At 38.7% G+C, this 15,261-nt stretch overlaps 1 protein-coding gene across 2 annotated transcripts in view; it reads right to left on the bottom strand.

Annotated features, from left to right (window-relative positions):
- ATXN10 (ataxin 10) overlaps positions 1 to 15,261 on the bottom strand; it is a 176,068-nt gene that overhangs the window by 37,019 nt on the left and 123,788 nt on the right. For both annotated transcript variants that reach the window (XM_025398303.1, XM_025398304.1), the window contains one exon: positions 2,221 to 2,284. In XM_025398303.1, the coding sequence (XP_025254088.1) occupies positions 2,221 to 2,284 (64 nt within the window). The remainder of the gene's footprint in view (positions 1 to 2,220; positions 2,285 to 15,261) is intronic.

A 15,261-nucleotide genomic window follows, 5' to 3' on the forward strand; every position in this document is an offset into this window, starting at 1 on the left:
ATTAATGCAGTTTTGCCGATGGAATAAGGTAAATTTTGTAATTGTATCATGTCCTTATTTACTTTAGTACTGTGAAGGCCAGATTTTAATTTATAGATCACATCTAAAAACTGAATCTCTAGGTTGTAATGCTTTTTCATTTCTGACCATTCAACTGTCATTCTCCCTTTGCGCTGATATTTCAGTATGGGTCTCATATCTTACTACATTTTATATGCCTTTAAAATCTGGTAGGCTTAATAAATACAACTCCAAAGAATTACTGAATACACATAACACTAAAGATGCTTGTGATATTTCATCTTTTCTTAACGATTCACAGGAGATTCCATGATCTTGCAATGTTTCACTGATTATCATTCTAAAAGCCAGTTATCTAGCTAAAGATGTAGCTATCCTATATCTTTTTTTTTAAACGTGTAACTCTGAATCGTTTGTCCACTACATGAATATGTTTATGTGGTTCTCTGCATGTGCTCTGTCTCCTCCCAGTGACTTGTAAGAAGGCAGTGTGGGGAAGTGGCTAAGGGTCAGGCACTCACATGTATAAAATCTGGTTTTGACCTCTGGGCAAGCTAGAGACTCAGTTTTATTTCGTCATCTACAACACAGGGATGATAGTAATAGTATCTGCTTCATGGTGTTGTCAGGGTTCAATAAGGCAAAGGGTGTAAACACACAAGAGGGACTGAATGAATGTTTCCTGAAGGAAGAAGTGAATGAATGAATGGCCATCTGGCAAGGAGGACACCAAGGCGGAAGGTGCTGTGAGCATCTGTAGGCCTACGATGTGCTAGTGTACAACGGTCTTTTCATTTTTTGGTGTTTGCTAAAAGCCAGAGATTAGCAATGAAAACCCCTTCTTCACTAGAAGGTCAATTCAGGGAATGTAAAAGTAAACTGTGAGTGAATTTCTTTTTTCGTAATAAATCATCATTTTCATTCGGAAACGCAACATCTGCAATTGTACCTGAACTTCTGGTACTGCTTTCCCATGACTAGAAGCTTTCTTCTTTTTTCTTTCCTTTTTGAGGGGCTAAAAAAATGTCAACACTCTTTAATGAGCACAGCCTGCAGGGACTCATGATAATGCCATGCAGTGAACCAAATGTGCTTTACTCCGAAGAGGAGTCTTCTGAGGCTGTGTATTTGTCTTTTCCTGACTGAACTTACAAGCTACTGTGCTCTTTAAAATAGATTGTTTTCTATTGCTAATCAGACAAATGACAGTATCTTCAGCACAAATAATAAGCATTGCTCAGTCTACTTACTTTGAAACACATGATTTTCATCAGCTGCTTTTCTTTTCTTGGCAAAAGCCACAGTTTTATTTTTAAAATGCCCCCCTCCTCAGTCTCCACAGTGCTAGGCTGGGCTCCTCTCTGCCTCCCATAGGCTACACTCCCAGTCCTTGCAGTAGCCTTACTCACCCCTGCCCCGCCCCCAGCCAAGCACTGACCAGGACAAGGGGCACAACTGAGTTTGGCTCTCACCAGGGAAGTTCGTGAAATTAAATAGTAGGTTTTATCTCAAATCTAAACAAGCTGTATCTGGTCCCTGGTTAGTGACCACTGTACTACATTAGTTTCGTATAGTACAACTACTTGAACTGGTAGGAAAAAGGCAGGGTCCCTGCAGAACACCCTCCAGCAAGGGTGGCTAACCCAAGCAAGGGCAAGAGCCAGCGCTCTCAGCTTCTGCAGCAGAGGGCTGCAGGACAAACCCTCCGAAGATGAGAATTCAGCACCACTGAAATGCTCCTTCCTCTTCCTAGGGAGCCAGAGTGCTCATGTTTCTATGTTGCCAAACTCTTGTTAAAATAGGACTTCCCAAAGACTGGATACTCAGAATCTCTATAGCAAAACAATATACCATAGTTCATGTTTACTCTGAAGACCACACACACACTGGAAAGGTGATGCTGGTGATGTGCAGCACAGTGCCTTACATGGGCTGCCTCCGCCCCAGGTTTGAAAGTGCTTTTTGGCCACATGCTCATTTGGAATGTCTTATTCACCTTGAAAAACTTAGCTTACCATATTACAAAGGTTACAGAAATGATGTTACAGCACCATAACTCTGAGAAAACGATTTGGTTCTCAGGAACAAGTAAACAAGCAAGGCAGCCAGCTACATACTGAATGAACACGAGGAAAGGCACTTGTTTTGCTAAGGGCCCCGGCTGTAAACTTGTGCATGGTAATTCACGTGCAAGGATACAGGGGTTACTGTCACTGATGTTGCAGTTGTCCAGGATCAATGGGATACCATCCAGCTCATTTACCTAGAGAGAAAGAAGATAAGTTTATACACTGAAAACAGCATGGCTATGGTCAGAGATTACAGATGACTTGTTCCTTTTGTGTTTTCTTATTCAATGTTGTAATACTTGTTTGCCCTATTATCTGAAATACCTATATCAACCCAGAACTATATAAAACAATGTAAACAAAAAGTGATACTTTTCTTTTCACTGGACTTCAAAAATTTGGGGCAATTAGGTAGCCGTATAAAACAGAATCTAAGTAGATCACTTCCTAATATTGTTCACCAAGATAAACTCCAGATGGATATGAGATCTAAACTTAAATAATAATAACAAAAAAAATCAGTACTAGAAAAAAAAAATGGGTGAATTCCTCTTCTAAGTTGGGAATAGGAAAAGCTTTCCTAACTATGATTCAATCCAGAAGCAACAGGGGAAAGGTTTTAAAATCTGACTATTTGTTTTTAAGACAAATGAGAACTGGGAAAACTATTTGTAAGGTATCACAGATCTGGAAGATATTTGCAAAGGATTAATATTTCAATATATAAAGAACTTGTAAAAATTTAAACAACACCAACAATACAGTAGAAAAACAGGTGAGATACATGAAACATAAATGGCACCCAAAATACAAATAAACTAAAAAGACATCAGAATATGTTCAAACTTGCTCATCAGAGGTAAGCAAATTATAATTACACACAACATTTCCTACCTGCCAGACTAACAAATAACCAAATCTGACAGCAAATGCTATTGGTGAGGCCACAGGGAAACAGGCACGCTCGTACACTGCTGGAGGGAATGATCAATGGTACAACTCCCATGAAAGGGAATAGGGTGTAAGCAGCAAAATGACATGTGATCCAGTAACCCCATTTCTGAAATTACAGATCAAAAACACACTACCCCATGAAATAAGGTTATTCATTACAGCACAGTTTATTTTGTTATTTTATTTTTTGTAAAGATGAGGTCTCACTATGCTGCCCAGGCTGGTCTCAAACTCCCAGCCTCAAGTGATCCTCCTGCCTTGGTCTCCCAAAGCACTGGGATTATAGGCATGAGTCACCGTGCCTGGCCCGGTTCATTTTTTGCTGAGCATCATCACAAAGTATAAAATTTACACTTTTAAAGTGTGCAATTTGGTGGTTTTCAGTATATTCACAGAGTTATATAACCATTAGCATGATCCAATTTTCAAACATTTTCCTAACCCCTAAAAGAAACTCCATACTCCCTGGTCAGTCACTCCTTATTTCTCCCTCCCCCCAGTCCTTGGCAACTATCCATCTACTTTCTGTCTCTCTGGATTTGCCTATTCTGGACATTTCCTACAACGGAGTCAGATAATCTGAGCAACTTGTAGCCTTTTGAACCTGGCTTCTTTCACTCAAGGTCTACCCGTGTTGTGGCATGTCAGTGCTTCATTCCTTTTCATGGCTGAGTAATGTGAACAGTGCGTTGTATAGATATGCCACATTGTATTTTTCCATTCACCCACTAATGGACATTTGTGTTATTTCCACTTCTAGGTTGTCATGATAATGCTGCTCTGAATGTGCATGTACATGTTTTTGAGTGGATATAAGTATTCATTGTTCTTATACCTACGAGTCAAACTGCTAGATCATATGACAATTATAAACATTTGAGAACAGTCAGATTGTTTTCACAGTGTTTACAGTATTTCACATTTTCACCCAGCAATGTATGAGGGTTCCAGCATCTCCACAATCTCATAAACACTTGATACTGTCTGTCTTTTGTATTAGGCATTCTAGTGTAAGTGAAGTGGTATGTCATTGTGGTTTTGATGCGCATTTCTGATGACTAATGATACTGGGTGCAGCACAACTTATTATGAAACAACTCAAGTCTCTACGAATGGGGGCTGCTTACATAAACTATGGTACAAACACAGTAGACTGCTATATGGCTGCAAATGTGAGTAGAGAAGATTGCTGATGGACTGCTGTGGGAGGACTGCCAGGAGATGTAGCCTGATTACAACATGTTAATAGCCTTATATGAGAATCTTGTGTGTGATAAAGGAGTATTTTTAAATACTCTGAACAAGAAACAATGAAAGAACCAAAAACAAATAATGGTTATCCACAGGGTAAAGAGGAGAATGGGGTGGAGGAAACAGGAATGGAGACCCTGTGAATGTGCGTTGTATAATTCTGACTTTGGAATCCTCTGTGTTTTATCTAATTTTAAAAAATTAAATTTAAAGTTACAAAAACTGAAAACATACAAATTAATCTAATGAAATATAAAATAAAGTTCTTTTTCAGAATTAAACAGTATTTTGACTTTACATCCCTAGTGAGATACACATAACCTAAGATGATTCAGAACCACATGGAAGTCTTTAAACTGCATTCAGTCATCTGAACATTAACTATTCCAAACGCCATGTCCCACTGACAGAAACCAGATCTCCAGCTGATTCGAATGCACAGACTTGCTAGGAATCTATTAATGATCCTTGTTTTACAAACGGCAGGAAGAAGAGAATAAATTAATTGGTAATCATCTAATTTCTGTAATTTTTTTCCAGGCACTGAAGGTGTGATGGGAAATGAACTACTATTTAGTAGACACCTGGCATATACTAGGTAATCAGATGCTTTAATGACTTCATTTAATTCTGAAATGCTAGAGTAAGTATTATTGGTTCCCTTTTACACATAAAAAAGTGAGGCTCAGAAGTCCCCTCCCTGTGGTCACTGACCTAGTAAGTGCTATTCAAGGTGAGATCTGGAGACCACTGTCAGTTTGTAGGAACAGACACTGAGGGGACAAGCTGAGAAACTGCTGACAATATGACAGCTATGCAGTGTCTGCTGAATCTTATGATGAAATTTGGGCTTGAATTCTTATGTCTTTTTTCAGATTTATTTTTCTAGTCATTCATTTTATACTATATTCTATACAAATACAGGTCCAGGATGGTTTGAGGGAAAGATAAGTGGCTCTTCACCACAGCTAGTTTAGGAAGCACTGGCATGGAGGGTTAGACCACTATAGAGAGTGGGTCTTGTAGGAGGGATCGTGTGTTTGAGAAACACAGAGAGAGTTTTATGGCCAAGTTGGTAATGACCCCACCTCAGACTGTAACCAAAGCTTCCCCAAGGATGCCCTCACACCCCCACTTCTCCTCTGATAACCTGCCCCACATCTACCAGCTGGATGGGGTACGTACACACAGTAAAGTCTGCAAATGGGAAAGAAGAGATGCCAAATGCCTTTGCCTTGTGCTGACTGATACTGGGGTGAAGATAAGGAGAGATCCAGAAACGAAGCAAGGGCCCTGTAAGTGTCACTGAGAAGAAAGAATCCAGCTGATCCTCACCAGCTCTCCACAAATGTGTGATCCAAACCCTTCTAGAACACAGGTGCATCTCCACGCCAGACTGAGGTTGGTTTTCATGCTCATAGTTTGTTTAGCTAGAAGAACATACAGCATGGGGCTCACAGAGAAGGCCTCCCTAAAGAAGTGGTATTTAGCTTAAGGTGAGAAGAATGAACAGGAATTAAATAAGGCAAAGGGGACTGTGGGAGTGTTTTGGGCAAGGGGAAGAGTATTTGCAAAAGCTGGAAGATAAGATGAAACAAGAAGTTCATGAACTGGGAGGCAGTGTGGCATAGGGATTAAGAGTGGCCACTGTGGAGCCAGACTGCTGGGGTCAAAGCCTTGCTATGAGATCTGTTGGCCTTGGGCAAGTCAAGAAACCCCTAAGAGTTGATTTCCTCCCCTAAGACTTGCGGATGACAGTGCCTACTTCAAAGAGAGACTGTGAGTATGCTTAGCACACAGTAAATGCTCAATAAAGAGCACTGGGAGTGACAGCAGTAGTTGGCGACATTCACACTGTTAAATGCAATTAGTTCATTTAGGAACAAGGAGTTGGGCAGTAGCTCCTAAATGCATGAAGAAACTGAACAATTACTTCAACAGAGCTGAATTTACACTTCCTCTCTGCATTAGGCAAAATTTCAAATTTATTTTCAAAAACCAGTTTTTCTGGATAAGTGAGAAATAAACGTATTCAGGATTCATTATTCAATGCATGGAAAACACCTCACTTTCTACAAAAAAAAAGTAGGACTCTTGAGATATGCTAAATGGGTAAGATGTTCTTTGAAGGAAATGAAATCACACACTAAAAACTGAAATTTAAGCAGGCAATAAAGGTGAACTAAAGAGTTCTTAAAAATCATGGTTCCACTGGAGTTGTAGGTCAACTGAGGGTATGCGTTCCTGGATAAATATTTCTTATTCATACAGCTGCATTAGGAAAGGATACAAGGAACCATTTATAGAAGTTCATTAAATGTTTACAACATAAATGACTTATTCTGGACAAGGATGACAGCGGCATTATGACAAATACACAATTATACACTTAAGAATGAACACAGGTTAAGGTCACTGGGAAAAGTAGACACCAATACAGCACCTTCAGGAAGGGTGACTGACGATACAATTTTGTTATTACAAAGCCCAAGTTTACTGCTGTAACTACAAGTGTCAAGCTAATGTTGGGGGCAGGGGAGAAACAATTAAGTTTTCTTCTGTCAGCACTTCATTAAACAAGAAAGTTGTTTGTTTCTTTACTAACATGTTGGGAGTTGATTGTAGGCCCGTAATTAATGAGTCAGAAGTTACAGTTCACACTGAGGAGCCAAGCTCAGTCAACACTTTCCCGTGGTAGTGCATCTCCAGGAGACAATAAGCCTGGATTAAACAAATTAACATTTAGTATCTGGAAATGAAGTGTAAACAGAGGACAACAAATAGATTTGCTAACTATTCTTTCCCACATTAGCCAATAATGCCAGAGTAGGCACTCTGCAAAGGGTACAGGCCCAACTCTACTAACCAAACTCCTTTGGGAAAACATATTAGGTTGACAGAAAACAGAGCTTCAATTATTCTGGATGCTCTCAAATTGAGTGGTAAATATAAAAAGAAGGCAAGAGTACAATACAAAGGTGGACCCACATCTCCTACACTGACTCCAGCCTAAATAATACTTGGTAAAAATGTATTTATGACATAGCTCCATAAAACAGAATCAAACACTACAACCAGAGTCCTCATGCTGAAGGGAACAAATGACCAGGCTGGGTGTGGCAATGCTCCAGCAAGGTTTCCACTGAGGCGTGATGCCATCCTGGGCAAGCCAAGAGCCAACTCTGAAAGCTGGAAGCACAGAAGCAGCTGCTGGGTGAAACTGACTGTCTTGCAGGAGACACAGAAGCAGTGGCCTCCTGAGAGGACTCACTCACCATCCTCCGATGCAAAGGGAATATGAATACCATGCTCTGGGAGGCAGACACACATACAGGAGAATTCCCACTCAGCCTGTTAGCTGTGTGACCTTGGGGAGATTTCTGAACTTCATTAAGTCTCAAATTTCTTACATGAAATAAGAGGGCCATACCCACCTCCCAGGGCCACAGTGAGGACTGTGTGGGAAAGCATTCAGAATGGTGCCCAGCACATCATGAGACCACAGGAAATGGGAATGATTTGTAATATTACTTTCATTGGGCTCTGAGATTCTAAAGGTTTCCTTTACCATCCACATTTGAAAAGAGCTGGATATGGTAATCTTTCACCAACCAATAGTTGTCCTTCAACAAAGTTTGAATATGGAAAGATATACTTCTACAATCCTAAGAAATTTGGTAGATATGGGGTTACTCTAAGTTAGTGTAATGTTGTTCTTGACTGTCTCATGAACTGGGTGTATGTCTGGATTTGTAATTTCCATTCATACTCCTCTGCTGGCTTTAGCCTTACACAGCAATTCTAAGTCTCACAAAAATATAGTACCATCGATCTTCGTGTTGCATTTGTTTCCACAGTGCTTTGTGCCACTTAGCGGGGGGGCATTTCAGGCCTGAGCCGCTGCTTTTGTCCCCAATGCCAGAGCAGCAACAAATGGTGTGACTTGAGCAGAAGTAAAAAAGCAAGTGGCCTGGGCACTGCAGACACTCAAAGTCTGGCCAGTGCTCCTCAGCCTCGGCTACAACTTAGAATCACTTGGTGGAGGCTTTAAAAGGTGCCAGTGCTGCGGTCCCAACCCCAGAACCAATGAATCTGAATCTCTGGGCAACAGTGTTTTAGACAAACTCTCCAGATGACTCTAATAAGAAGCCAAGGTGAAAACACCTATCTCCCCAAAGCCAAACAGCACCCATCAAGCCAACCTGTGAGACCTACTCAGAAGAAACGCCTGAAACCTCACGCACTGCTCTGCACACACTATCCCCTTTGGTGCTTCGTTTTCTTTACTTCTAAAAGGCACTTTATTGGGGTATAATTTACATATAGTAAACTGCAAGTGCATCTGCATAGCCACAGACAAATCAACATTTAGAATGTTTCCATCAACCCCAAAAGTTCCTTGCGCAGCTCTGCAATCACTGCAACTCACCTCGTGCCTGCCCCACCTCCTCCTAGGCATCTGTTTCTGTCATTACAAGTACATTTTGTGTGTTCTATAACACAAATGGGATTATTAAAAAGTGTTTTCCAATGTTTCTGAGATTCATTCATGTCGTTACATGTATCAGTTTTGGGGTTTTTTTTCTGATTATGAATATACTACCATTTATTTATCCACTCGTGTTGATGGTCACTGGGTTGATACCAGTTTTATCTGCAATGAATAGAGGTGCTATGAACACATGCATCTGTATCTTTTCATGGGTGCATGTTTTCATTTTTCGGGTAGACACCTACAAATGAAATTGCTGGGTTATATGAAGTATATGTTCAACTTTATTAAGAACTGCCACAGTATTTTCCAAAGTAGTTCTACCATTTTACATTCTCCCCTACAATGTATTGGAGTTACTCTAGATCCTTACCAACACTCAAGACGTTTTAGGCAGCATCACATTGTGGTCTTAATTTACATTTCCCTGATGGCTAATAATGTAAAGTATCTTCAGGTGTTTATGGGACATTTCTATTTCTTCAGTGAAATGTTATTCAAATATTTTGCTCATTTTACTAACTGGGTTGTTTTCTTCTCATTGAGTTGTAAGAGGTTCTTTACATATTCTGCATATGAGTAAGTCCTGTGCCAGATATATGTATTGCAAATATTTTCTCCTACACAATGGCTTGTTTTTTTAATTTTTTAATAATATGTTTCAGAGAGCATTGACTTTTTAGTATAGATGAGATACAATTTATCAAAACATTTTTTCATGGTATTTTTTATATCCTAAAAAGCCCTGGCCTACTTCAACATATCCATAATGTTTTATTCTACAAGTTTTATATTTCCAGCTTTTATGTTGCTGTTTTAAATCAATTTTTGTTTGGTATAAATTAAGAGTCTAGGTTCTTTTTTTCTCCATAAGGATAAAAAATCATTCCAGTGCCATTGTTGAAAAGAATATCCTTTCTCCACTGAGTCTGGACCCTATTCTGTTCCATTGGTATATACATCTATTTTACATAAATACCACACTATCTTAATTAGCTTTATAGTAAGTCATGAAAGAAGTAATATAATCCTCTTTGTTTTGTTTTCAAAATTGTTTTGGCAATTGTGTTAGTTTGGTAGGGCTGCCTTAACAAAGTACCACAAACCAAATGGTATAAAACACAGGAATGTATTATTTCACAGTTCTGGATGGTAGAAGCCCAAGACCAAGATGTTGGCAGGGTTGGTTCTTTCTGAGGACTATGAAGGAGAATTTGTTCTAGGCCTCTCTTTAGCTACTGATAGTTTGCTGGCAATCTTTGGTGTCCTTGGTTTGTAGATCTCTGTCTGTATTTTCACATGACATTCTCATTCTGTGTGTAATCTGTGCCCAAATTTCCCCTTTTTATAAGGACACCACTCATACTGGATTAGGGGCCCATCCTCCTCCAGTATGATCTCATCTTAAGTAATTACACTGGCAATAACACTGTTTCCAACTAAGGTCATGTTAAAAGTATTGGGGTTTAGAAATTCAACATACGAATTTTGCGGGGTACAATTCAACCCATAACAGCTATTCTGGGTCTTTTGCATTTCCAAATTTTAAAACCAGCTCATCAGTTTTTATAAAAAATGTTTCCTGGGACGAGCATGGTAGTGGGCGCCTGTAATCCCAGCTACTCAGGAGGCTGAGGCAGGATAATCTCTTGAACCCCGGAGGCAGAGGTTGCAGTGAGCCGAGGTCGCACCAGCCTGAGCAACAAGAATGAAACTCCATCTCAAAAACAAAACAAAACAAAACAAAACAAAAAAACAAAAATGTCTCCTGGCATTTTGACTGGTATAGCATGCACCCTATAGGTCAACTTGGGGAGATCTTATACTTAACAATATCGAGCTATCTGTCAAATTTTAACTTCTCTCAGCAATGTTTTATGGTTTTCAGAGTATAGGTCTTGCACATACTTCGTTAAAATTTATTCCTAAATATTTCATGTTTTATGATGCTATTGCATGTGGCATTTAAATTTTTTCTTATTATTCTTTGCTAGCTTTATATAATTTTCATTTACATATCTTGTAACCATTCGAAATTCACTTCTCATAACTATCAATTCCTTAACATACATGATCATCTCATTTATGAATAAAGCCAGTTTTACTTCTTTTCAATCTTTATGCATCTGATTTTTCTTTGCTTAGTGGGTAGCTTTGGACCTTCAGCACATTGTTAACTGGAGTGGTGACAGCAGAAATTCTTGCCTTGTTCCTGATGTCAGAGAGTGAGCAGTCTTTTATCATAAAGTATGAAATTAGCTGTTGAATTTTTTCATAGATGCCTTTTTCAGGATGAGAAAGTTCCTTTATACTGTTAGTTTGTGGCAAATTTTAATGTGAATAAGTGTAAATTTTGTGCCAAATGCTTTTCCTCTATTGAGATAATCATATTGTTTCCTCCCCCTTATTCTGTGAATACAGGAGAATGAAAGTGTCTGCTCTTCTAACATTAAACAAACAGTGCGCGGCTGAGATAAACCACCATAGTTCATGATACATTATCACTTTCTGTGTTACAAGATCCACTCTACTGATATTTTGAAACGTGTTCTTATGTTTCTGATCATGAGAGACACTGCTCTGTAGTTACTTTGTTTTTTTCCCTTTTAAGGTTTTTGTCCAGATTTGGGAACAGAATAGTGGTGGCTTCATAAAGTAAGTTGAGAAATGTTCCCTCCTCTGTTTTCTGAAAGAGAAATATTGGATATATGCTTTCCTTCTTAAATGCTTGACAGAATTCACTGCTGAAACTATGTGTGCCTGGAGATTTTGTTGTAGAAACATTTTAAACTACAAATTTAATTTTTAAAAATATTTATCCTTGATTCAGTTCTTGTTTCTTGCAAGAAAACTGTTCGTATCATCTATTTTGTCAAAAATTTTTGACATCAAGTTGTTTATGCTGTTCTCTTATTATCTTTTTAATGTCTGTAATATCTATAATGATGTCTCCTCTTTCACTGCTGATAGAGGTAATTTATATTTTCTCTCATTTTCTTGACAGGTAGAAAGATTTATCTGGAAAGACTGATCAGTCTTTTTAAATATGGATCCAGCTTCTGATTACATGGATTTTCTCTACTCTGTGTCTATTATATTTTCTTCTTCAGTGATTTCCATTCCTATCTTTGTTAATTCTTTTCTTCTACTTACATTGGTTTAATCTACTCGGTTTAATTAGCTTCTTAAGTTGGAAACTGAGATGACTGATCTTAAATCTGTCTTGTTTTCTCATGTATTTTAAATTTCGTAAACACTACTTTATCCCCATCTCACAATTTAGATATGCCATTTTTCATTTTTATTCAGTTCAAAATATTTTCTAATTTCAATATGATTATGTCTATGATATGTAGGTTATTTAGAAGTGTACTGTTTAATTTTCAAATATCTTGGGATTTTAGAGATATTTTATAGTTTTAATTTATAATTCTGCTGTAGAGAGAGAATATAGTCTGTTTTCAGTTCTTCTACATTTATTGAGTTCTGTTATGGTCCCAGCATATGTCTGTCTTGGTGAATGTTCTATGTGTACTGGAAAGAATGTATATTCTGTTATTGGTGCAGTATTCACCAAACTTCACTTGATCAAGGTGGCTGATGGTATTCCAGTTTTCCATATTCCTCCTGCTTTTCTTTCAGCTTGTTCTGTAATTTGTAAAGATAAGAACACTGAAATCTCCAATTATGACTGCAGATCAATTTTCTCTTTCAGGTGTCAGTTTTAGTTTCAGTTATTTGAAATTCTGCTATTAGTAATATATGTTTACGCTATTACGTCTTCTTGATGAACTGACCCTTTAATCATTATGAAATATCACTTTTTTACATCTAGGGATATTCTTCGTCCTTAGGTCAATTTTGTCTAATATTAATATAGCCACTTCAGCTTTCTTATACGTGTTTACAGAGTATATCATTCGTTCCCTCTTAAGGTATCTTCATCTTTATATTCAAAGTATATTTCTTATCACAGCATATAATTGAGTTTTGCCTTTTAAAATCCAGTCTAGGCCAGGCACAGTGGCTCACGCCTATAACCCCAACACTTTGGGAGGCCGAGGGTGGGAGGATCGTTTGAGGTCAAGAGTTCAATACCAGTCTGACCAACATGGTGAAACCCTGTCTACTGGGGGAACCAGTACCCAATATTTCAACATAGGTTCTTTTCTATTTTCCGTAAGTGTCAGCTGATCTGAGAAATAAAGAGAAAGAGTACAAAAGAGAGAAATCTTGCAGCTGGGTCTCTGGGTGTGACATCACATGTTGGCAGGTTCCGTGATGCCCCTTGAGCTGCAAAACCAGCAAGTTTGCCGGGCGTGGTGGCTCACGAGGTCAGGAGATCGAGACCATCCTGGCTAACACAGTGAAACCCCGTCTCTACTAAAAAATACAAAAAACTAGCCGGGCGAGGTGGCGGGCGCCTGTAGTCCCAGCTACTCGGGAGGCTGAGGCAGGAGAATGGCGTGAACCCGGGAGGCGGAGCTTGCAGTGAGCCGAGATCTGGCCACTGCACTCCAGCCTGGGTGACAGAGCGAGACTCTGTCTCAAAAAAAAAAAAAAAAAAAAAAACCAGCAAGTTTTTATTAGGGGTTTCAAAAGGGGAAGGGTATACAAATAGGGTGTGAGTCACAGAGATCACATGCTTCAAAGGCAATAAAATATCACAAGGGCAGACAGGCAGAGTGAGATGATAAGGCCAGGATGAAACTAGAATTACTGATGAAGGTCCATGTCCTGCTAGGCACACATTGTCACTGATAAACATCTTAACAGGAAACAGGGTTCGAGAGCAGACAACCAGTCTGACTAGAATTCGCCAGGCTGGAATTTCCTAATCTTACCAAGCCTGAGGGCGCTGCAGGAGACTAGGGCGTATTTCATCCCTTATCTATAACTGCATAAGACAGACACTCCCAGAGCGGCCATTTTAGAGACCTCCCCCTGGAAATGCATTCATTTCCCAGGGTTGTTCCTTGCTGAGAAAAGAATTCAGTGATATTTCTCCTATTCGCTTTCCGAAATATGACTGTTCTGCCCGGCCCTGCAGGCAGTCAGGCCTTATGGTTATCTCCCTTGTTCCCTGAAAATCACTGTTATCCTGTTCTTTTTCAAGGTGCCCAGATTTCATATTGTTCAAACACACATGCTTTACAAACAATTTGTGCAGACAACGTGATCATCACAGGGTCCTGAGGTGATGTACATCCTCAGCTTAGGAAGATGATGGGACTAAGAGATAAAAGTAAAGACAGGCATAGGAAATTATAAGAATATTGATTGGGGAAGTGATAAATGTCCATGAAATCTTCACAATTTATGTTCAGGGACTTCAGTAAAGACAGGCGTAAGAAGTTACAAAAGTATTAATTTGGGGAACTAATAAATGTTCATGAAATCTTCATAATTCTTCTGCTGTGGCTTCAGCCGGTCCCTCCGTTCGGGGTCTCTGACTTCCCACAACACCATCTCTACTAAAAATATAAAAATTAGCTGGGTGTGGTGGTGAACCTGTAATCTCAGCTACCTGGGAGACTGAGGCAGGAGAATCACTTGAACCTGGTAGGCAGAGGTTGCAGTGAGCTGAGATCATGCCACTACACTCCAGCCTGAGCAACACAGAGAGACTTCGTCAAAAAGACAAGACCAGACAAGACAAGACAAGACAAGACAAGACAAGACTTCATTCTAACAGTCTTTTAATTGGATGTTTAAGCCATTTACATTTAATATATTTATCAACATGATTGAGGTTATCATTCTGCCATCTGTTTTCTATTTGTCTTGACTATTCTTTGTTCCTATTTTCCAGACTCTTTTAAGACTGAGCATTTTTAAATATTCCACTTATTTCTCCAACACTGGCTTATTAACTGTCTCTCTCTTTTTCTAAAAGTGGTTGCACTGGGGTTTAGAGTATACATCTTTACCTTGTTGCAGTCTATCTACAAATAATACCATACTACCCCACATACAATGTAAGAATGTTATAACTGTATACTCTGTTTAATCTTTGAGCAATTACTCTCATATATTTTTCTTCTATATACACATTAAAAATCCCCTAATATATTGCCATTATGATTAAAGAGCCAATTACATTTCAAAGAAAATTAAAAGTGAGAATAGAAAGATTTTCTTTGTACCCATATATTTAACTTTTCCAGTGATTCTGATCCTTTGTATCGATTTGTATAGGTCAGGTTTCCATGTGCTATCATTTACTTTCACCTTGTTGAACTTCCTTTAACATTTCTTATAGGACATTCTGCCTTCTTTTTTTTTGACCTTCATTTTTGAAGGATATTTTTGCTGGATACATAATTCTAGATTAACAGTTTTCCTTTAGTATTTTAAAGATGTCATTCCATTGATTCCTGTCTTGCATCATTTCTGAAGGAAAGCCTGTTATCATTTTTATCTTTGTTCTTATAAACTGAAAGGCAAGAAAGTCAGTGAATTACAGTAACAACA

The sequence above is a fragment of the Theropithecus gelada genome, chromosome 10 (assembly GCF_003255815.1).
Source record: "Theropithecus gelada isolate Dixy chromosome 10, Tgel_1.0, whole genome shotgun sequence".
Classification (NCBI taxonomy): Eukaryota; Metazoa; Chordata; class Mammalia; order Primates; family Cercopithecidae; genus Theropithecus; species Theropithecus gelada.